Raw genomic sequence first — 22,728 nt, 5'->3', positions numbered from 1 at the left:
TATACATATATACTATACTATGCTATACATATGTAGGCTACTATGATGTGCTATGACTATATACAATGCAATTATTGTGCTGTCTACATGACATGCTATAAGTCTGTTTCAAATGCTATCTAAGTCTAAAAAGTGCTATCTAAGGGGGTAGGATAAGTGCTATGGGCCATGATGGAGTCTGAAATATATACATATTTATGGACATGAATGGGACACGGGACACATACATAATAACTGGGCCATGCATTTCCGGTTGTCCAGAGCCAGCACAAAAGCCTCTGCCTGGTATCCGGACCTCACCCCTTTATCTTCATGGATCTGGCCTGTTCAGATATCACAACAGGGGCACCGCTTTAGTTCACTTAATTTGAAGGTGTACCTGTATAGGCACAAATAAACTCTACATGATCACTGGTGCTCCTGGTATAAACTGTTATTATGTCACTTGACATAGATAGAGGATATCTCTGCTGTTAATTTCTTAGGAAATTAAAAATATATGTTTTTTTTGGGTCCAATGGACCAAAGCACTTTTTAATACGTTTTATTAGTTCAATATTGTTTTAACCAACACACAGACATAAAGGGTGTTCAATAGCACTGATTTATGAGAAAAAAAAATCAAAAACCTCATAAATGGGTTGCCTCCCGACAGCGACGATATGTCAAATGGACATATATCCTCTATAGTAATCTATGTCGAGTGCCATGCCAGTGGCTACTCAGAGTGTCAGTGGTATATTGTCATACTGACGTTATGACCTTGACATAACATATAAGTCTTGCGAAATGTTAAAAAAACACACCCTATGCTGCACGCAGAGTGATATTTTAGTAAGTTTCAACATGCAAAGAAATCACATGTCAAGTTTGTTTCTGTGTTTTTGGTGAGATTTGGTTCTATCTTTGCACAAGGTTACATAAATAACTTTAAAATGTAGGCTACTTGCAGTATAAGAGTTTTATAAACAAACAAGACCTTGGTTGGACACCCTCTTGTATGAGATTTGTATGGGTGACCTTTTTAGGAGAGGTGATTTATTTAAAGACTTTAAAATGCTACATTTAATGAAGCAGTGATTTGACCCTGTCAAACGGTCGAGAAAATGACAGAGTTACTGTGTGGGGGTCCCCGGAAACTCCAGACCCCCAGGAACGCACCCATGGGGGCCGGCGCCTCCGAAACGATCGAGAAGTGACAGAGTTACCGTGTTGCAGCTTTCCATGCTTGGACACAGGGACACGCATACATAGAGGGACACACATACTGTAGCTGCGTAATGGAGTGGAGGCACCGCTCAAAGACACACACACACACACACACACACACACACACACACACACACACACACACACACACACACACACACACACACACACACACACACACACAAAGCTAACATGTTGGCAAGAAAAGTATTTGTATGTTCAGAAGACCATGGTATAAGATAGGTCTCTCTTACAGTAAGCCTGGGTAATAGTGGGTATACCGAGGCTACTCTGTCTCTCTCTAGTCTAGAAGAGCACTCCTCTCTATACTGCCGCCTTGTGTACCAAGTTTAACAATTTGAGAATGAAAGTATCAGGTTGCCTCGACTTGTTTTGTAATGCAGAAGTCTGCAGGTATTGAGAAATCTGTGCTAAAGGTTAATTTGTCGACTGAATGATTCTCAGAATGCCATTGTCATGCTGCTTCAATTCTAGTTTTAGTGTTGTGCGATACCAGTCAGCCCTGTGGAGACAACTTTACTGTATGTTTTTATAATGGACCAAGAGTATGTAATAAAGTTCCCACTGCTATATCCCTTTAACTAAAATCACAAATCTCTAAAGTATAGACATGCATTATTCATTTGAGCACATTTCATACAAGGTTGCGACATACAGTACATACACATACCTTATGGACAATGAATGATAAATGGTGAAATTGAATACCACCTTCTCAAAAGCTCTTTACATTGTGTATTATTACCATGCAAGACAACAACCTAATCTGGAGCAGCATCATGGGTTCAGTGTCTTGCTCATGGACACTTCAACACTTAGTCAGGAGGAGACAGGTGCCGAACCAGGAACATTCCGTTTTGACCTCCTGTCCTGACACTTAATTCCGTCCCAATGGCCCATGATGATAATACGTTTTAGGGTAAACTAAGAGGGCCTTTTCTGAGGATCTAGGCCTTGCAAGTACTCTTAAAATGATGTCTGAAACTTACCAGCAGCCAATGGAGAAAAAGTAGGCCTATGTATTGTACATAAATATAAAAATATAAGTATAAATATGTTTATAATATATCATAGACATGGGCTTCAAAGAAAGTGTTAAAATGTTTTCTCTTTTTGGCTCTGCCAGGCCGAAGGCGTGGCCGAGACTGTGTTTTTCCCCCTGTCCGTCAATCAGCCTTTTATAGCGACCCCAGGAGGTCAACCTTTGCAAAACACATTTTTTGATATTACTATACCAGTTTTCTCGCCCCCCCCTAGTGGCTAAAAATAAAACTTCTGGGAACTCAGATTACTATCTATCAAAAGATTTCTGTCAGTCAGTCTGTCTTTCTGTCTGTAGCCTACACTTCCTACTGCCCCCAGAAGGGGCAGTAGAGAGTACTCTCTACTGCCCCATCTGGCGAACATCATAATTTGCTGTTCATATATTCAGAACGGGTAAGGACTAGTACCAGTAATTTATAAAAAGCCCTGAGGGCAAGAAGCGGGCGAGGTCGTGACTGATTTCCGAACATTGCTGGCCCACAATAACCTACCGGAGACCTGTGCTCCGAGGAGCACTTTTTTTGTTATTCTATCTTTTTAACGGCCTCCTGTTGGGAAGAGTTATAATTAAAATTAACGTTAATGAATCTTGTGCTGAGCATTGTATATTGCTCCATATTGTCTTAAAATCCATGTATACTAAATAAACTGCATGTACTAAAAGGCAAAATGTGCTTAGGGAGAAGAAAAGGCAGCTTCTAATCTACGACATAGTGCCATTGTCATCACAGTGTAGCCACACACTGACTACACTATCCATCTTTGATTTAGGATAATCTCTCCATGTTGGCACTAGAGGGTGCACAGGTGCCATTAGAACTAATCTTTAGAAGTCTGTAGTACAGAGGGGTGTGGCACAATGGTGGCAGAGTGAAAAGACAACGCCCAACACACAGTAGCTGAAAGACTACTGCCATGCATTTATGGCATAATGATAATGTGACACGTGGATAAATGTGTACTAAAACCATACACTTCAACCAACACATGACATGAGTCACTGGGACAGTGTAATTGATGCTTTGGCCAGTCTGAGAAGACCCATGCGGTTTAAAAAAAGTGTGTGTGTGTGTGTGTGTGTGTGTGTGTGTGTGTGTGTGTGTGTGGGGGGGGGTTGGTTGAACAAAGTGAGTTTTTCCCTTACCTACAATAGCTAATTTGACCTTCAATCGTCATGCATTGAAGCGTCCTTGCCTTTAAAACACTTCTGAGGTTGTGTTAATGACTGGGTTTGTGCATGTGCACCAGTGCAGACAGTGGCTTGATTCAATATTTACATATTTGATATTCTTTTTTTATCAGGCTCCTCCTCCTATATAAACCCATTAAACTTCAAACTACATTTGAACTATTTTAGACTCATTGAAAACACAATGGTTCAGGTTCAGTTGGTGAGTACCAAAGTCCTGACGTCCCTCTCGCTAGCCATACAGGTAAATCTATATTTGCCTGTGGGATTTTATTCCAAAATAAATAAACATATCAACCCGGCAATTTTGTCAGGTATGCGACTCTGTGTCATTTTGATACTGAGTTACATTTGAAGGTCTGATCTGATGACTTTTTCACTGTAGCCAGGGAGCCACAGGCCCAAAAGCTCAAGGAATAGAGATGTCATGTGATATGTCATGACATATTTTTATTTGTGTTTTTCTTGTCATTAAGGTCCACAGTATGAGAGGTCTGCTCTGCCGGAAACATTGCAAAAAAAAGGTTATGGCCATTTTTGTATACCACACCATAGACAACCAATATAAGGCAATTTTTTCCAAATTTCATCATACTTTAAGTAGCATGTGACATGCCACTTGCCCAAATGTGCCCAAATGTGCTGACCTCATCACATTTGTGATGACGGCTATGGCCATTTTTAGGCCATGGAGTGTTTTTCGTGCAAAACTAATGCTTGGAATGGATTCAGAATCATGAAAGACTCATTCTGTGGACCTTAATGACCAAGTTAATAGAAAAAACACAAATAAAAAGTATGTCATGACATCACAGGTCCTCTCAAATGTTGGGTGACTGGCTCCCCAGGTACTGTCAGAACAGAAGTAAATGTTGGGTGACTGGCTCCCCAGGTACTGTCAGAACAGAAGTAAATGTTGGGTGACTGGCTCCCCGGCTACTGTCAGAACAGAAGTAAATGTTGGGTGACTGGCTCCCCGGCTACTGTCAGAACAGAAGTAACTTAAAAACTGTCTGGGCTGATCAAAGAACCCGAGTAGACATTAAAATGTCCCCAGAAGTGTTTTAAACCTAGGCTACTCATTTACTCTGGATAAGAGTCTCAGCTAAATGACTCCAGTATACAGAAGGGAAGGGCATTCAGTACATGCAGAGAGATTCAGCCCATTACACTGAAAACTAGGGTCTCACAAAACTCGGTTATGTAATCATGTTATATGAAGTCACATAATGTAGGCTTACATAAGCCTCAATAAATGGCAACAATTTAGCCTGGATACCGAATCTGCTGGCCATGCCAGGCTAGCAACAATTTCGATTTTCAGAAAATTTTAAATATCTCTGTGCATAACTGATCTTTTAAAATAATCAATATATATTAATATATGATTTCTCCTGAATACCAAAAAATAATCAGAAACAGAGGCACTGTAAGGGAGAAAAAGTTAAATCTCTATCATGAACCTGTTATTATCAACATGCATTCCCTTAAAATTAGGTGAAAGAAGTCTATTGACACAGCACACTTACAGTATGTACTCAAGCAGAATAGAGGACACTCAGTCAGTATCAGTTGACAATGTAGTGCATAATGACATGCAAACAGTAGCTGTGTAAAATGTCAAATAGTGAATGTTTAACAATGTTTAACTTTCCCCACAGACACTGAAACAATACACTGTTCACAGGAACTCATGCAACACTGCATGTGTGCGTGCATGTTTTTGTGCTGTACAGAACAATTTCAGCTAAAATTCAAACCATAGCCTCCCAAAAGTCACATGATATTAATTCATAATATGTTATGAATATTAGTGTCTGGGTAGATGGTAGGTGTGGCGCTCAACCTCAGCAATCCATTTCCCAGGGGTCTAGCGCATTGTAACGGGAACAGACTCCCGACATACTTAATTACTACATCATTCAGGGCATTGTGTTTTTAACATCATAGACCCAAAGTCATTACGAATCTAAAATTTTGCCCTGCTAGACGTGGGCCTCTGAGGATGGCAATGAATATCTCCGTCCTTCTGTCTCTCCAAAAGTTTATTGCCAGTATTAAAGAAGACAGATTCCTTTTTTCTTTGAGCCATGTGAATGGAAAACTTCTCTCTATTGCATGCACACTTAAGGCATGCTCATAGGATATGGACACGCACGCACGCACGCACGCATGCACGCATGCACGCACGCACGCACACACACACGCACACACACACACACTCCCCTCAATGCTATTTAAATTGTTGATGTTTGGGATGTTTACATCTCTGCAAAGTCAATACATGCTGTGATTTCCAGTTCTACAAACTGGAAAGATTCAACAGACTGTGCAAGTATTGCAAAACATTGATAGAGGGGTGTCGGGTGTGGTACATTAAAAGGAGTCTGTACTGTATGTACCTACCCCATGTCGGTTTACAGATGTAGATGGTGTGTGAGATTATACAATTTAAGTCAATATTTGAACACACACCTTTCTTCCAGTGTCCTGACATGACCATTGAAGGAGTAACTTGTGTCAGTCTCAAATGCTTCAGTTAATGAGAAAACGGCACAGTTGTGTGGACATTTGGTTCACCTTTACAAAGTCCCATAATGCTGATAAATGAAGTACAATTTACGAGTGGCAGTTATGGCACAGGGATCCGGTTAGATCTGCTTCATGTCGAACTAACCAAGTTGAGCAAGACACTTATCTGCTCCTAATGGCATTAATTGGTGCCTTGCATGGTTGCCTCTACAGTTAGTGTGGATGTGTGTGGGTGTGAGTGTAACTCACATTGCAAAACACTGAATAAAGGCGCTATAGAAATGCAGACCATTTACCATGAGGTATTACAAGCACTGCAGGCAACAGTGTTATAAAGTAGCCTAGTGACAAACCTGCACACACCTGGAGAATAGAAGCAGTGTTTAGCCTGTGGTATATACAGAAACCTGGTTGCTCAACACTTCAATCTTTCCTAACAGGAAGTGACCAATGTGTTCACACTTGACAGGTATGGGAAAGTCACCCAACTCTCACGCCCACTGACTGCTGGAAGCTGATGTCAGGGACGCAGCATCTGTATCTGTCTGCGGGCAAGTGTAGGAATCTAGCACTTCCAGATTTCAAACAATAGACTACACACTCACACCCAGTACCCATCATTTATTTGTCATGGTTGCTATGGTTCAAACAAAAGGTGGTATATGTTGATTCTGTGCGGGTCTCTGGTGACTTATAAATGACAGGTCTAAACGGAAACATAGTGAGTGGACCACTCTGGCCTCTCCTCTCCTACTCGATGCCCACCCCTTCTTGCTTTGTGTTGCTTTGTGTGTTAGAGAGAACAATGTCTCTTCATGCTGTAAAACAACAACAAGAAGAGCCAGATGATAACCTCATGAATAAAGTATTTGGCCATGATCACATTGTCTTTCATTGTATGGGTACGCAACCCTCTGTCGTGTTTGTTTTAATGTTGAATGTTGAGTCACTCAAACGGTCATGTAAGGTAATCTTTGGTTTCACTGGCATGGACTCTATGTCATTCACTGTATTCAGGGCTTTATGGCAACAATGTGTCACAATAGCACCATTTACAGAAATTAATGTGTTCAATCATTATTCATCCACTGAGCTGAAAAGATTAAACTCAATTTAAAATAGATTTGGTCTATGTAAAATGGTTATGTGCTAGAAACAGAAAAAAAACCCTGACTGTGACCAAGATGATTTTACGCACGAAAATGTTACATTGAACAGATGTTGTGTTCAATATGTTCACAAGCGACATTTTGATCGGGATGTTCAGGTTTCGGTACCAGCATAGGATGAAGTCACTCAGCTGTGATGTCATAGTCATTATGACATCAGGCAAGTCCATATTTGGTCATAATCCAGGCACTTATACAGTGATGTACTGTAAACGTTGCCTAAACAACGTTGACTTGCGCTGATGTCAGCATCTCCATATATGAGTATAAAACCGTTGCCTAACATTGTTGACATGCACTGATGACAGGCATCTCCATATATGCACTTAATCTTGGCACACACACTCATGTGTTATTATATACATTATGGACACGTGATGTGCTTATTTGCGCTGACATCAGACAAGTTCATATTTGGGCCGATAATGACAGCGTTGCCAGGGTTATGTGTTGACATACTGCAGGCACTCTATCCCCCTCTCGCCGTCCATCTCTCATCCTTTCCCTTTCCTTTCCTCTCCATCTCCTCTCACTCCTGCGGTCTCCGTTGTTCTCTGCACTCAATTTCCCATCTTTCTAGTACTCTCTCCTGTCTAAATATACCATAAAATGCCTGGAAATAACCATAACATATAAAAGATAACACTGAAAACATACACAAAACAGATAGTTTGGCTAGACAGACAGGCTCCACACTAGGGCTGGCCCAGGTGTGGAGGACCCTGCCAATACTATAATAATATTTGGCATATTATACATAAACATAGTTAATGGCTCTATTTTTAGATTTGGTTCCCATCTCCACTTCTTGCTGCTCAACATGAAGATTGAGAGATCAAAAGGTTGAACAGCAATAAAACAGTGTATAGCTGAGAACCACCAGAGATATTGTTGATCTGCTGTTTGTCCAGCACTTGGACTGTGATGAAGATGCGCATGCATGCTCCCTTTGTCTGTTTTTATATTTCACATTTGTTTATATTTTCCAATTTGTCATTAAAACTTTATCAAACTTATCAGAATATTTGGGTCAATGTTTGCTAAACATGATTGCATAGTTGTGAAGTCACTGACATTTGAACTTTATAAATCAGTCGTTTCGGGGGCACGGTGGCACAGTTGGTAGTGCTGTCGCCTCACAGCTAGTCCTGGGTTCAATTCCCGCTCGGGACGCTGTGGGTGCTGGCGGCGTGTTTCCTCCTCCGCGTCATCAGTGCCCATACCCGAGGCGGGGTTGGCGAAAGGGCCTTTCTGTGTGGAGTTTGCATGTTCTCCCCGTGTCTCCTAGGGTAGGTACCCTCACAAAAAACATGCAGTAATCCTGGTCTCTAAACTGCCTCCCCCTGGCCAGCCGGGGCACCTGATGGAGGGGAAAGGAACTGGTTGGAATAACGTGTTCCTTCCATGCGCTACGTCCAACCAGGGAAACTCCCCCCTGTCAGGTGAAAAGGAGAAACTTGGACACTCAGGCATGAAGGAAGCATGAGTTAAAGTCCGTTGCTCTCCCCAGGTTGGCGGAGGGTGTGTAGAGCCCAGGATCACATTAGATAATTGACACAGGGGTGAAAAATGGGTTACAAATTATATTAAAAATACAAATAAAAAAAACAGTCGTTTCTCCAGGATAGGAACCATTTTTGCACTAAAGTTCATTGTTAAGGATTACCCAATCTGGAAATCCATCGGCAAAACAAATGAATTTGAACTTGCCTCTGGGGGAACCGCCCACAACCGTGTGTCGAGAACGGATGTCTGCCGTTCACTCTCCTTCAGCCCTCGATCTTCCAGTGGTGTGCCTTTGTTTTCATTCCTACTAACAAACAAAATATACGCGTAACAGCAAATTCACCTAGATTACCTATCTAAAGCAAGATTGAAGGTCTGTTGTACAACGTTATGCAATTTGATCTCACAACTCACATAATGATCTGCTGTCTAACATAACACTGAGGAAGGCCTTTTGGATGCCTTTTTCTCCCATAGGGATTTAATTAGTTACTACTGTTTGCCTATATGCACCCTATGGGTCACATGGCTTAAGTTCCAGAGGCTATACTTACTTTTACTTCATTACTGTTTGCCTTCTCAATAGCTTAAAATTGACAAAAGCTGTAAGTGATTGCCTTAAAGTATATGTTCAACTCATTAAGTATAAAAGTGATAAGAAGACACACTGTGCAACTTCAAATGCAACAAATCTGTTCAGTGCACTCTTATGGTTACTCCCTAAATCCACTCCCTAGATAAAAACAAGGGGAAAAAAACATTCCAAAGGTTGCATTAATGCACTCCCCTACTCAAGGGTCCTTATGAGACCTTATCTATCTACATTTTACAACCATGTGTTTGAATAAGCAGTAGGCTTTTAGAGAAGGGAATGGGTGAGGCAGTATTTTTGTTATGAGTCACGCATTTAGCTGGCCTGTACTGTAACACTCCCACACAGCGAGACAAGAGAGCACCTTGAGTCTTAAACAAACATGGAGGTAATTAATGCCTCCAAGTCTATAAGCTTTAACACAGGTTTAACAATAATTTAAAATCAGCAGAAATATTATATATTATAATAATATAATATAATATATAATATAATAATATATTATATATTATATTAGGACTCATATGCAGTAGAGTAGACAGTGACAAGCCATGGCATCTGATCAACCTGCACATGCACATGTCTTATGGTCAGTCTGTGTGATGGCCACATGGCCACACCAGCAGCCACACAAAGTTTGTAAAACATGGTGGACACTTGTCTTTTTTGGTTTATTAATTTAGTTTATATTTATTAATTTTAAGCACTACTACATTCTACGTACATAAAGGACCCACAACCAGTTACACACTGTTTATTTCGAGTTTGGTGATAAAGTTGTACTCTGACAAGTACAACAGATATTGCATAAACAGGGGGCGTTCCCAACTTCCATGTCCATATAGACCGGGGAAAAAGCTAACTGCTTTCTCCAAAATGTATTAAACATTATAGAATTTTGCCCCCTTGTGAAACTATTCTTTCGAAAAACATGCACGTTTTTAGTTTTTCGAGTTGTTTCCTCCAGGCCGAAGGCATGTGCGTGTGTCTGTGTGTGTCCATCTGTGAACAGCTAATCTCCAGCTTGATCGTATAGTGAAACTGCACACACACTCCCTGGATGCCAGAGCAGAACCACTGCCCTAAATATTTCACATGGGCCTGTTATAGCGCTACCAGGAGGCCGATTTTTTGACAGTACTCCTACAGATTTTGACCAAACATCATGCAAATTGGTACGCAGTATTATAGTCATTAAACAAAATAGGTTTTTTTCAGATTTTTCATATGTTTTATGCACATTCCCACCATAGGCCGAGAAAGAAATGGCACTTGAAAATGTTCAAATCAGCCTCATGGTGGCACTGATTCGTATTTTTACCTATAACTGCCCCGATCTGTGTAAAACTTTGTATGCACACTCCCTAGAGGCCAAAGAAAAATCTTTGCCCTGCATTCTTCACTAATTTTCATTTTTACTCCTTCAGATTTTATGCAAATCGGTACACATCTCTATAGTCATGTGATCAAGATGGATCTGTTTGATTTTTCATATCATGATTGGCTAATATTGACATTGAAAGTTTGTAGTCAGTTTTGAACAAAATGCCATAGATCATGAACGCAGCGGTCTGATTGCGGTGAAACTTTGCACACACACATTTGCACTACGTTGAGGAACAAATGCCACGGTTTTAACATATTATAGTGCCACCAGGAGGCACATTTTACTCCTACAAATTTTGTCCAAACATCACGCAAATCACATTATCTTTATAGTTAAGTCATCAAGACGGATCTGTCCACTTTATTCATATTCCATCCTGATTGGCGAATTCCGAACATTGCTGGCCCACAATAACCTAACTGACCTGGCGGAGATCTGTGCTCCGAGAAGCACTTTTTCTATCTTTTTATTGTGCCACTTTGGTACATTCTGCATACCAAATTTCCTAAGGGGATAATGTGACAAAATGAGTTGGATTAAATTGACTGATGCACCGTGACTTCACTGTAATTCATAGGCATTAGAATAAAGACACCCTTCTCATTTATCATCATTTTGTGGGAGAGGCCACCTAAGTATCACTACCTCAACCCACAACATTAAATCTGCTGCAATGTTTCATATTCAGCTGCAGAAAAGTCCCCTTAATCTGCATATAGCAACAACCGTTTTCTTTTCGTTCTGCTCCAGACATGAATAAACCTGTTAATAGATAGGCTAATATGTTGCTGTGGAAACTTTATGGAATCTATTCTTAAGATTGAGAGGTACGGTTACAAAAAAAGCTAGAGAGAGAGAGAGAGAGAGAGAGAGAGAGAGAGAGAGAGAGAGAGAGAGACAGAGAGAGAGTAAAAAACATTGTCAGAAATAAATTAAACATTGTAGAATATTGTCCTATTCTTTTGAAAAACAATTGAAGGATTGAAGGACAATATACAACGATTATATGCACATGTGATTGATCGATTGAAGTATTTATTAACAGTTTGCAGAATTACAGTATATTTCAAGCACAACTCAATACAAAAACTGTTAACACTAACAGTGAGTGGACGACCCAATAAAGCACTACACTTGTTTACAAGAGGGTCCACCTTGTTCAATTCATCATAACATTTAGAGACGTACAAATATACACTTCTATATAGCCAGAGAACAGGAAATCATCATAAAGGAGGTAAAAAGGGAAAAGAAAACATATACAGTGAGGGGAAAAAGGGGTGGGTGGGGGATTCAGATTTGACAGGGGCTAGTTTCGAATTGCAGTTGTCCGTAGGTGCCCTTTGAGAGCGGTTTTGAAGGAGTCAAGGGATTCGCATGTCTTTAATGACTGTTGGTAGGGCGTTCCACATTTTGGTGGCATAGGAGCGAAAATAATTTAGTCCCTTGTTTGTGCCGAATCTGGGTTGCACATGGTTTGTTGCACATTAAGGAAGTATCTAGACAGGTACATGGGTATCTTGGTGGTGTATCGAATCTTGTGGACCAGACCCTTTGCAAGATGCTGTACTCTGTCGTCAACCCTAAGCCATTCCAACCTGTCAAAGTGGGCAGGGGTGAGGTGGGTTCGGGGAGTGAGGCCAAGTAGTAGCCTGACCAGTTTGTTTTGGGAAGTCTGGAGCCTTGTTTTAAGTTTTACGTTGGTGGCCATTTTATCATCGGAAAGATTTGCCTCCAGGATGGAACTTAGGTAGGTAATTTAATTTGCTCCCTTTCTTGCGCAGGGGGGTTACTTTGGCCAGTTTGAAATCTTGGGGGACCTGTCCCTGTTTGATGGAGAGGTTTATTATGTGGGTGATGATTGGGGCTAGATGGCTGAGTCTCTGAGAAATGTGGCCAGTGGCCTTGTGGGGTTGAAGGGCACTCAGTTTTTTAAGTACCTCCTTAGTTGTTACCATTGCCAGTTTAAAATCATCTTTACAAACACCTAGGTTTTTGTAGAAGGTTTTGATGTGCTCTACACCAAAACGCCCAGAGTGGGAGGGCAGTTTGTTAACCAGCGTTGTTGCATACATTTGATGATGCTCTTGAATCTATTTTATTCTCTCTTAGCTCTTTTTTGCACGTTTTTATATATTTTTTTCTTTATGTTTTATCATTATTCTACTATTGTTATTATCTATGCCGCTGCATTGTCTGAAGAAAGCCCAACCAAAATAAGTTTTACTCTTATAGGCTACCTGTACACAAGATGTAACAATAAAGTACAACCTTGAACCTTAGATTCTGTGTGCAGGAAATCCTTTAACAAATAGACAGCGTTTCTCACATCTGTTCAGTGAGCATTCTGAGTCATTCATTCTGTTCAAGTGAAAACAAGCACCCAGGTGTGAGTGTATGTAGAGATCATCTCATCATCTTTCTGTTTTGATACGTTGCTAACGTGATGAAGGGAAACGTGTGGTTGGTTAATCTACCATCTTTTACTCATTTGTCACTGTCATCACTGCGCAACATAGTGCCTCAGCAGACGACTCACATTGCCAGGTATCAGCCCAGCCCTGTCTGCTTCATACCAACACCTGAGCCAGAACCGCCCTGCTCATCTGCAGTACATAGGAGGGAAAGATATTTGTTTGTGAACAATTGTTTGTTTTCAGTAAATTTGCTGGGATAATATACAAAACAATAGGAGGATATGCATAGCACGTGCACGTACGTACACAGACAGAAATAAATAAAACACTAGAGGAGACAACTGAGAGGCCAAAATATGTATGTCTGACCAGAATGAATATACAATTGGACTTTCTCAAAACATCATGTCTTGAGTGCACACTGAAGCCTGTATGTACATTCAAGTTAATTCAAGATTTTAATCTGTAAACACCTGAGTTGGATCACATAGCCTACTCTATGTATTAAAATAGATTGAATACACTGCTGGGAAAAAACATCATATATACCACACATACACTGCCCCAATTAGGAGCCTAAAACATCATATATACCACACATACACTGCCCCAATTAGGAGACTAAAACATCATATATACCACACATACACTGCCCCAATTAGGAGACTAAAACATCATATATACCACACATACACTGCCCCAATTAGAAGACTAAGCTATTTGTTCAATGCAGTTGACCTTTTGTACTATGAACCGTATATAGTTAGGGCGTCTGTGGCTCAAGAGGTAGAGCAGGTCGTCCAATGATCCATGGGTCGGCGGTTCGAATCCCGGCTCCTCCTGTCTACATGTCGAAGTGTCCTTGGGCAAGACACTGAACCCCAAATTGCTCCCGATGTGCTGGTTGGTACCTTGCATGGCTTCCGCCGCAATCGGTGTATGAATGTGTGTGTGAATGGGTGAATGTAATGCACAATCTATGTAAAGCGCCTTGGATAAAGGCGCTATATAAATGCACCATTTACCATTTATAGTTTGTTGACCGGGGTCCCCAAATTGTCTGATACGTGTTCTAGCAAAAGTGCACAATTTCAACACCAGTCCACTGGAGGATTTTAGAACAAAATGATGCAATGACCATGATGCAATTCAGTGAATTTAATCACCCATAAATCATGAGGATGTGATAATTGTGTTTGACATGTCTATGTCTAGACATGCACCTGTGTGTCTGCCCAAAATACATGATCATATAACGTGTGTGTGTGTGTGTGTGTGTGTGTGTGTGTGTGTGTGTGTGTGTGTGTGTGTGTGTGTGTGTGTGTGTGTGTGTGTGTGTGTGTGTGTGTGTGTGTGGTATGTATGTATGTATGTATGTATGTATGTATGTCGGGGGTCTGGATGTTGAGCACAGTACAGTACAGTAACTATAACAATAAATGTATATAGTTGCACCGCTCAGTTTACGCAGGTGTGGTTTTTCTACACTGGTACACATGGGTGCATGGATTTGACTCAGTCAAATTGACTGCTACGCCATTACTTGGTTCATGATTGCAGTAATAGAAACCCATATAATGATTGTATTTCAATACTTTTATCTAAACAGTCATCCCTAATAATATTCACAATATTTATGTACACACACAGACCAGGTCAACTTGTGATGTCACACCATATGTGCAGTTCTGGAGACATTGTGTAAAGTGAATTCAACTTGATTCATTATCTTTTCTCATTGCAATGTTGAACTGGCAAGGGTGTTGCTCCTGCAGCATATCAACTTTATCTGTTGCTTCTGTGCAGAAACAACAGATAAAAAAGAACCGTTTGCCCCACCGACTTCTAATTCGACACACGTTCCACACCCCTGCAGGGAGTGCAGTGCCCGGTATCGAGTTGGTCGGACCCACGGTTCTCCAGAACCACCACAAAAGGCTCTGCTCAGGCTCTGCCAGTGGGCCTAATCAGCCTAAATCCCCTCACCTGTGCAATTTCCAGCCTCTGCCTCAACAGAGATCTCCATGTGGGACACAGACAGATGTTAAAACGGGTGCTATGACAAGTTGACAACAGGTATTATTAGGTTCCAAAGTTGCATCGTTCTCAAGTAGGCCGGTAGCCGACGGGCACGTACAGGTCTAGTATTCTGAAAACTGTCCCTATGTCCTACAAGGTCAAATGTCATTTCCTGAACTAAGTAGTGAGAAGCTTATTGGCTGCCCCATCAAAGTGAGTGAATTCTCATCGTTTTCTTTATAATTGCACAAACCCTTAAGCCATAGTGACATACTCCACATGAAAATAAGCCTCAAGATGCACACCCTGTTTCTCCAATTCCCTGTCTGACAGAGAGATGACCCCATGTTGATGTGATTAAAACATGAGACCCCATAACCTCCACCCCTCTGCCCTCCCTTCTGATCCACCCGATTCTCAGCTGACTTGTTACAGGAAGAGGGCAGGCCATCGGGCAAGAATCCAAAAGTGATGTAACAGGAGTGCACACACGAGTACACACACACACACACACACACACGCACACGCGCGCGCACACACACGCGCACACACACACTAAGAGCAGAACAATGAATAGCAGTGGGAGGTCAATAGTCTGTCTGTCTGTCTGTCTGTCTCTCTCGTCGCACGCACGCACGCACGCACGCACGCACGCACGCACACGCACGCACGCACGCACACACACACACACACACACACACACACACATGAACTTAATACACACAGGAGATCTGGCAATACACACTTCATCACAGACAGGATATAGGGCTCCCCCCATGCCCCCCCCCCCCCCCCCACACACACACACACAAAGGGGATGTTTTGAGGGACATGGTGAACAATGGGGTCCTGACATGTTCCCTTAAATGAACCAGACTCATTTTAAAAATAATGGAAAGTTATCAAGCAATAAGCGGATTACATATTAACAATATCTACAGTAAGTCAATGCCTTGTCTATTAAATTAAACATAGTAGGCCTACTGTATATGAAGTTCAAGATGCCTTCCATCTCAGAAGTGTGTAGTTTTAAGTAGAAATACACACATACCACAAAATAAACATTAAAATGTTAAGGTTTAGTATCTAATAATCTCATACCATACACTGATATAATAATTGTGTGTTCATTGACCCTTACTGCATTGCTTCAATTACTAAAACATTACAAATGTATAATTTTATATTGTGCATATGATTGTGCAGCACATTGTGGTGCATATACTGTAGGCCTATACAATCATATGGTGCATGTACAGTATAAAAATATAAGCACAACACTTTCAATGTGGATTGAGGTTATCTTTAGCATTGATCTTATTGTTAAATGTAACTGATTATAAGCGGATGAATTCTATTTGTAGAGTGCCGCTTATAGGTGAACACTGATGGTGTTCACCTATAAGCGGTGAACACCTATAAGGCAGGGCAGTGGAGCATGATATTATAGTGGCAATTGTGTTTGCATTAGAAGGATACCACTCTCTTAGCAAATATCATAGTGAACTCTGTACCAGGGACTGGCAGGGACTTACTGTAAAAGTATACACGTGTGTGTGTGTACACACAATTTCAGCAGAGATTAGGGAATATATCCTCTCTCTCTCATGCACGTGCACACACACACGCATGCACACGCGCACGCACGCACGCACACACGCACGCACGCACGCACGCACGCACGCACGCACGCACGCACGCACGGGCGCATGCATGCACATTCCATAAAGGTTCCCTCACTGGGGTGAACTCTACTGTAGTGGTGCCAAGGCTATCGCTGCACTGCAAAAGCTAAAAACTCCCTCCATCACCCTCCCTTCTCTTTCTTTCCTTCCTTCCCTCCCTCCCTTCCTCTCTTCTCTTCCCTTCCCTCCATCGCCCTCCCTTCTCCTCTGCTCCCTCCCTCCCTTCCTTCCACTCTCAAACTCTCTCTGCTGTCCCCTCCTCCCTCCAACGTCCTCCCCGATCCGGTCCCTCCCCCCCAGAGCCAGCCAGTATATGAGGAGCCAGCCTGCTCCACAGTGGTTCTGAAAGCCTGCAGCTGTATAACGGTCCTCTCATCTCTTCTTCTCATCTCCTGATCAGCACATCCAGCCAGCATGTCGTCTAATCGCTCAAGTTACAGCTACAGCTCCAGCAGCGGCAACAGGGGCATGGGTATGGGTGGGGGCAGCGGTGGTGGCATGGGTATGGGTGGTGGCTTTGGTATGGGTGGTGGCATGGGCATGGGTATGGGTGGAGGAGGGGGATCCATCATTACCCAGCGCCGCGTGGGCTACGTCTCCTCCGCCCCCAAAGCCTACAGCGTGTCCGGCATGAGCATGGGTGGCCCCCGCATCTCCTCATCCAGCGTCCGTAACGTCTCCTCTGGGTATGGCGGCGGATATGGCGGCGGATATGGCGGCGGCTTTGACCTGGCCGACGGCATGGACCACCAACAACAAGTTGGGACCGACGGGAAGGCCACCATGAACAACCTCAACAACCGCCTGGCGACGTACCTGGATAAGGTGCGCAACCTGGAGAAGGCCAACACCGAGCTGGAGGTGAAGATCAGAGAGTACTATGAGCAGAAGGGACCCGCCGCCGAGAAGGACTACAGCAACTACTGGGCCATCATCAATGATCTCAAGGACAAGGTAGGAAGTAGGAACCACTGTTCCAACCCCAGGGTTGGGAACAGTGGTCAGAACTGTTGCCTAACAGGCCACTGAACAGGGTTAGGTACAGTGATAAATAACTGTAGATAAATGCAGTATTGGGCTTTGACCAGTCTCTATACTATATCTTATGTTACGTATGGAGCAAGTAATGCTTGCTGTTAATCATTGCCATGGGTTGGAAAATAAATGTTAGCCATTTACAGTATTTATACAGTGAAGACAGACAGTTCTATCTGAATCAGTTGTATGCGGCATAGAAGTATTCAAACCTTAGCAATATACAATGACTTGTCATTTATACCTGTACAAGTCACATATTAGTCACAAGAAATTCCCTAGGATTGCTTTGCATGCCAAGATATCTCAGAATATACAGTATCTAATGTGAGACATAAAACAACTGTCTCACAGGTGGGCGTTCAATCAAAAGGGGAAGCAGTCACAGCATAAACAGAGTCATTGCACAATTAACCCTTTTAGGAAAGTAAAAGAAAATGACCAATGACAATTCAGACAATTTGTGTACTACTTTCCGATCTATCGACATTGAAATGTGTCTATTGTCCGCTGATAAATAACCAATGGTTCTCTATCTCTTTAAGATTAATGGTGCCACCATCAACAGCGCCAACATCCTGCTGCAGATCGACAACTCTAAACTGGCTGCTGATGACTTCAAGACCAAGTAAGCAAGAGACTCTTCACACCCATACAGACACAAATGGAAAATAAACACATAATAGCACTTTGTGAGTACACATTTGACATAATATGTTCTAGATGTATTGTGTTGCCCCTGTATGGTCCTGTTGTACAAAACGGGAGGTACTAAGTGAGAGTGGCTGTGATGTCAGGGTTGCATAAGGTTTGGTTCGATTTTGAAAATGGGTAAGGAGTGGGTGTGGGTCTAGGTCTGACTCTAGGATGACCGAATGCACTGTTGAGCCTTCTGGAGGTCTTGTGGACCTAAGTAAACCAAACATCTGGGATAGGAAGTGCCCACTCCATATCCCCACACACCCTCTATCACCAACCCCCCTGTTTCCATTTAACTAGGTCCCTAGTACTGTATCACCATTAGCATATATGATAGCTACATAAATAGAGTATAAAAGTACGGAACCGACATTTCCATGTCCACTTCTTGCCCGTTTCATCAACGGAAATTGTGGATTAGGAAATCGTGGATTAGGTCAATCTAATCTCATTTGAAACATCTCTCATGTTCTCTCAACCCCCCGCCCAACCAATTAGGTTTGACCATGAGATGATGATGCGTCAAGGAGTGGAGGCGGACATCGCTAACCTGCGACGTCTGTTGGACCAGACGACCCTCACCAAGGCTGAGCTGGAGATGCAGATTGAAGGCCTGCAGGATGAGCTGGCCTACCTCAAGAAGAACCATGCTGAGGTTGGTGTTCACCATCACACAGTCTGTATGTACACAGACAGGATGTTCTTCTAGTGTTAGTCAAGGCTGTGTGGGGAGTTTGGCTTGGAGCTAGAGAAGACAGTTGAAATACGTTACTGTGTGCTGTCTGTAGTTATAATGTCTGTAGCTGATTTTATAGGACAATTGCCGTTTCAACGACATTCTTTCCATGAGAACGGGAAACCTTTGAGCACTCAATAACAGACACTAAATCCCAAATGTTAATTTAACTCGGAGAGTATAACAATGGATTCTGGATCTGTTACTTACTCACATTTTCCTTGCTTCCACAGGAGTTGGCAGCTATGCGTGCTCAGCTCACAGGCACGGTCAATGTGGAGGTTGATGCTGCACCACAGCAAGACCTCAGCAAGATCCTGGAGGACGTCAGGGCCCAGTATGAAGGAATCACAGACAAACACCGCCGAGACCAGGAGTTGTGGTTTAATAACCAGGTAGGAAGACAAAACCACGCCCGAAGCCCCAACACAACACCTATCACTTAATCCTGTCTTTCTAGTGGTGCCCTGCAGACTGGTATTTAACTAGGCCTACTTATCTATAATCTGTGAATTAGATGAATGAAAGACCTTCACTGGGAGGTCTGATAATGTTGCTATAGTATTATGTAACTTGAGACAAGTTCAAGAATGTAATTAAGACAATAGGACATGTAATTGTAGGGAAAATAAATATGGTATTATTCTGAGATAAATCATGTTTCAATAATTAAAGCAACATGTATCAAACAAACAAACCACGAACCATATAGTAGCTACGACAAGCTGTGAACATCCCAGGCTGCAAACCATAGCCCTCAATTTACAATAGAATTGAGATAAAACAAATGTATGCGTCCCGTTGCAGTCTGCGACCCTGAACAAGGAGGTGTCCATCGTCACAGAAACCGTCCAGACATCCAAGACAGAGATCAACGACCTGCGGCGTACCATGCAGGGCCTGGAGATCGAACTGCAGTCACAGCTCAGCATGGTGAGAGAGATACACAACCCCGACACAACAACACACTGAGGGTGGGAGAATGTGGAAAATGAGGTTATAGAAGCAGTCTTACGATCCTAAAGTTTATGGCTCTAAATGTGTGTGTGGTTAAAGTGAAATGGAAACACATCTCCCTTAAAAACTACTGTTGAGGTGTCCAAGAGCAAGGCCCCCAACCCTCCCTCCCTCCTGTGGAGATCCTCAGTAGTAGTTGACTACCAACTAATTTGTCAAAATGTATGCGTGTAAATTGTAGCATTGCCATAAAAGAGCATCCATGGAGAGTTAAATTGCCCTTGACAAACAAAAGTTAAACAACTCCAGAGCACACGCCAACTCTTCAGAATTCAACATCTTGCCTTATTTGAACAAAACATCCATTAGCCTTTTCCCTGTGTGTGAACGCATGGAGGAACAGATTGTGATGAACGGTGGCATAGAGTTTACACTGAGTGGGGAGGCCAAAATAAACCACTGAGAGACGGAGGAAAAAGGTTTTAATACATATTAGCGCACAAGGAGGATTTGGTGTGTGTGTGGGGGGGGGGGGGGGGGGGGGGGGGGGGGGAGGGTTGGTGTGGGGTGGCGAGAGAAGAAGAGTTATTTAGAGTGGAAGGGTTCTGTAAGCCTGGCGTTATAAGGCCATCTGCTTCTACTCTGGAAGACAGAACAGAACATGAGCAAAGCCAAAAGGAATGTGGAGAACTGGACAACCCAAAACTGTACTCCCTTGGGCTATCAGGACCCAACTGGGGTTAATCAGAACACATGATGCAAGTACTGTACAGTAGAGTTCTGTTCTCTATCATTTGGAAATGCTAGACACCAGTCATTACCACTAACACTTACTCATACAGTACATATACAAAAATAACAAAAAGTACATACTGTGTCTTTGTGGGGCAGTAATCCACAGTACAGTATAGCTACAGTACAGTACAGTGTTTCTGTTGTAGATAGAACTACAAAAAAGAAAACCACTAAGTACGTGTGTCTGGTCTATGTTGAATACCCCCTGCAGACCATTACTGCAGTAATCTATCCAAACACAGACAAGCTGTAAATGTCTCGCATAGTGGCTCCAGGGTTGAGATTGTTTAAATAACTAATACTAGTTTAGAATCCTTACTCAGCAGCCATGAAAGCTGAAGCTGGTGAATAATTGTTCTTAGAGAATGTCTGTTCAATCCCATTATAGAGGTTTCGTAATGACATAAAATACTAATAAAATCTAAACTAAAATAGAAAGAATATCTTCATGGTTGTACATTTTCAAGTCTTTTAAACACACTCCTCTTTTACAGAAAGGGGCACTAGAAAACACTGTGGCAGAGACAGAGGCACGCTACGGAGCCATGCTACAGTCATACCAAGAACAGATCCACATGCTAGAGTCAGATCTGGGTAACGTGCGTTCCAGCATTGAGCAGCAGGGACAGGAATACAGAATGCTGCTGGACATCAAGACCAGGCTGGAGGCCGAGATCGCCACGTACAGGAGTCTCCTGGAAGGAGAGGAGTCTAGGTAAACATTTACATTTTTCTCTAAAGGCATTATTTAATTACACAGAGTTCAGCACATGGACAGTACAGACTCAAACAATGGCAGGTGAACCAAGCCTAAAGGACTCAAATCCAAGTTGTTACAAGCATGTCTGAAATGAGAGTGAGAGGAAAAGAAGAGACAGACAGAACTGTCTGAACTGAATGGGGTCAGTCAATTACATTAATTGATAAGTCCACAAACTTAACCTGTAGTCAGTTAGACTTTAATTGTTAGAGCATAAGGTCAACTGTACTCTGCAGTCTTAGAAGCCATTGCACATGTCACTGGAATTCAGAAAACACCTCTTAACATCTATTTTTCCTCTGTTCTTTTCTTCCTGTCCCTGCTGTAGGCCTTCAGGTAAGCACCCATTTAACACTTATACTATATATATATATATATATATATATATATATATATATATATATATATATATACACACACACACACACACACACACCATATATATAACCAAGCATTATTTTACCTTTGTTATAGCACTGGTATAATGATCTGTATTTCTTTCTACAGGGGGAGGCAAGACCACAGTCACAACCACCACAGTGCGTTCGTCCAGCTAGGAGCACCTACTGGCAGAACAAGCATTTCTCAGAAGATACACACATCCCATGGACAAACTCAGACACAGTCAAACACAAACTCAAGCTGTTACAGGAGATGAAATGAAGATTGCCACTTATAAGACATGAAGAGAGTGTTGTGTTAAGTAGAAGTATGAGAAGTATGGAACATTTGTCGAATTGAAGGAAATGTCTGTGTTATGAGTGTGCCCCCGTGTTTGTTTGTGTGATGTCTCTGAAAAATAAATCTGCTGATGAAGTCTACCTTCCTGTGTTGTTAAGTGAACTTTTAGCCAAGGCAACTTTTTTGGGGGAAATGTGGACAGTCCACAGCCAGATGAAACATGAACCCACGGTATCTTTTCCGTCACTGACCAGTGTTTACACAGTTGTCATACCAACCAAACTATAATATGGGG

General features: G+C 42.2%; 1 protein-coding gene across 1 annotated transcript; it reads left to right on the top strand.

Moving 5' to 3' along the window:
* The first annotated feature begins 17,169 nt into the window (after nucleotides 1-17,169).
* LOC306921747 (keratin, type I cytoskeletal 19-like) lies at nucleotides 17,170-21,743 on the top strand. The gene is made up of 6 exons (XM_079499026.1): nucleotides 17,170-17,724; nucleotides 18,351-18,433; nucleotides 19,003-19,159; nucleotides 19,474-19,635; nucleotides 20,048-20,173; nucleotides 21,487-21,743. The coding sequence occupies exons 1-6, from the start codon at nucleotides 17,185-17,187 to the stop codon at nucleotides 21,709-21,711; spliced, it is 1,293 nt and encodes a 430-aa protein (XP_079355152.1). The 5' UTR covers nucleotides 17,170-17,184; the 3' UTR covers nucleotides 21,712-21,743.
* Nucleotides 21,744-22,728: the final 985 nt, after the last annotated feature.

Source organism: Electrona antarctica (assembly GCF_951216825.1).
Source record: "Electrona antarctica genome assembly, chromosome: 4".
In the NCBI taxonomy this organism is placed as follows: Eukaryota; Metazoa; Chordata; class Actinopteri; order Myctophiformes; family Myctophidae; genus Electrona; species Electrona antarctica.
Note: the sequence above shows the minus strand (reverse complement) of the source record. Positions and strands in the feature narration are given on the sequence as shown.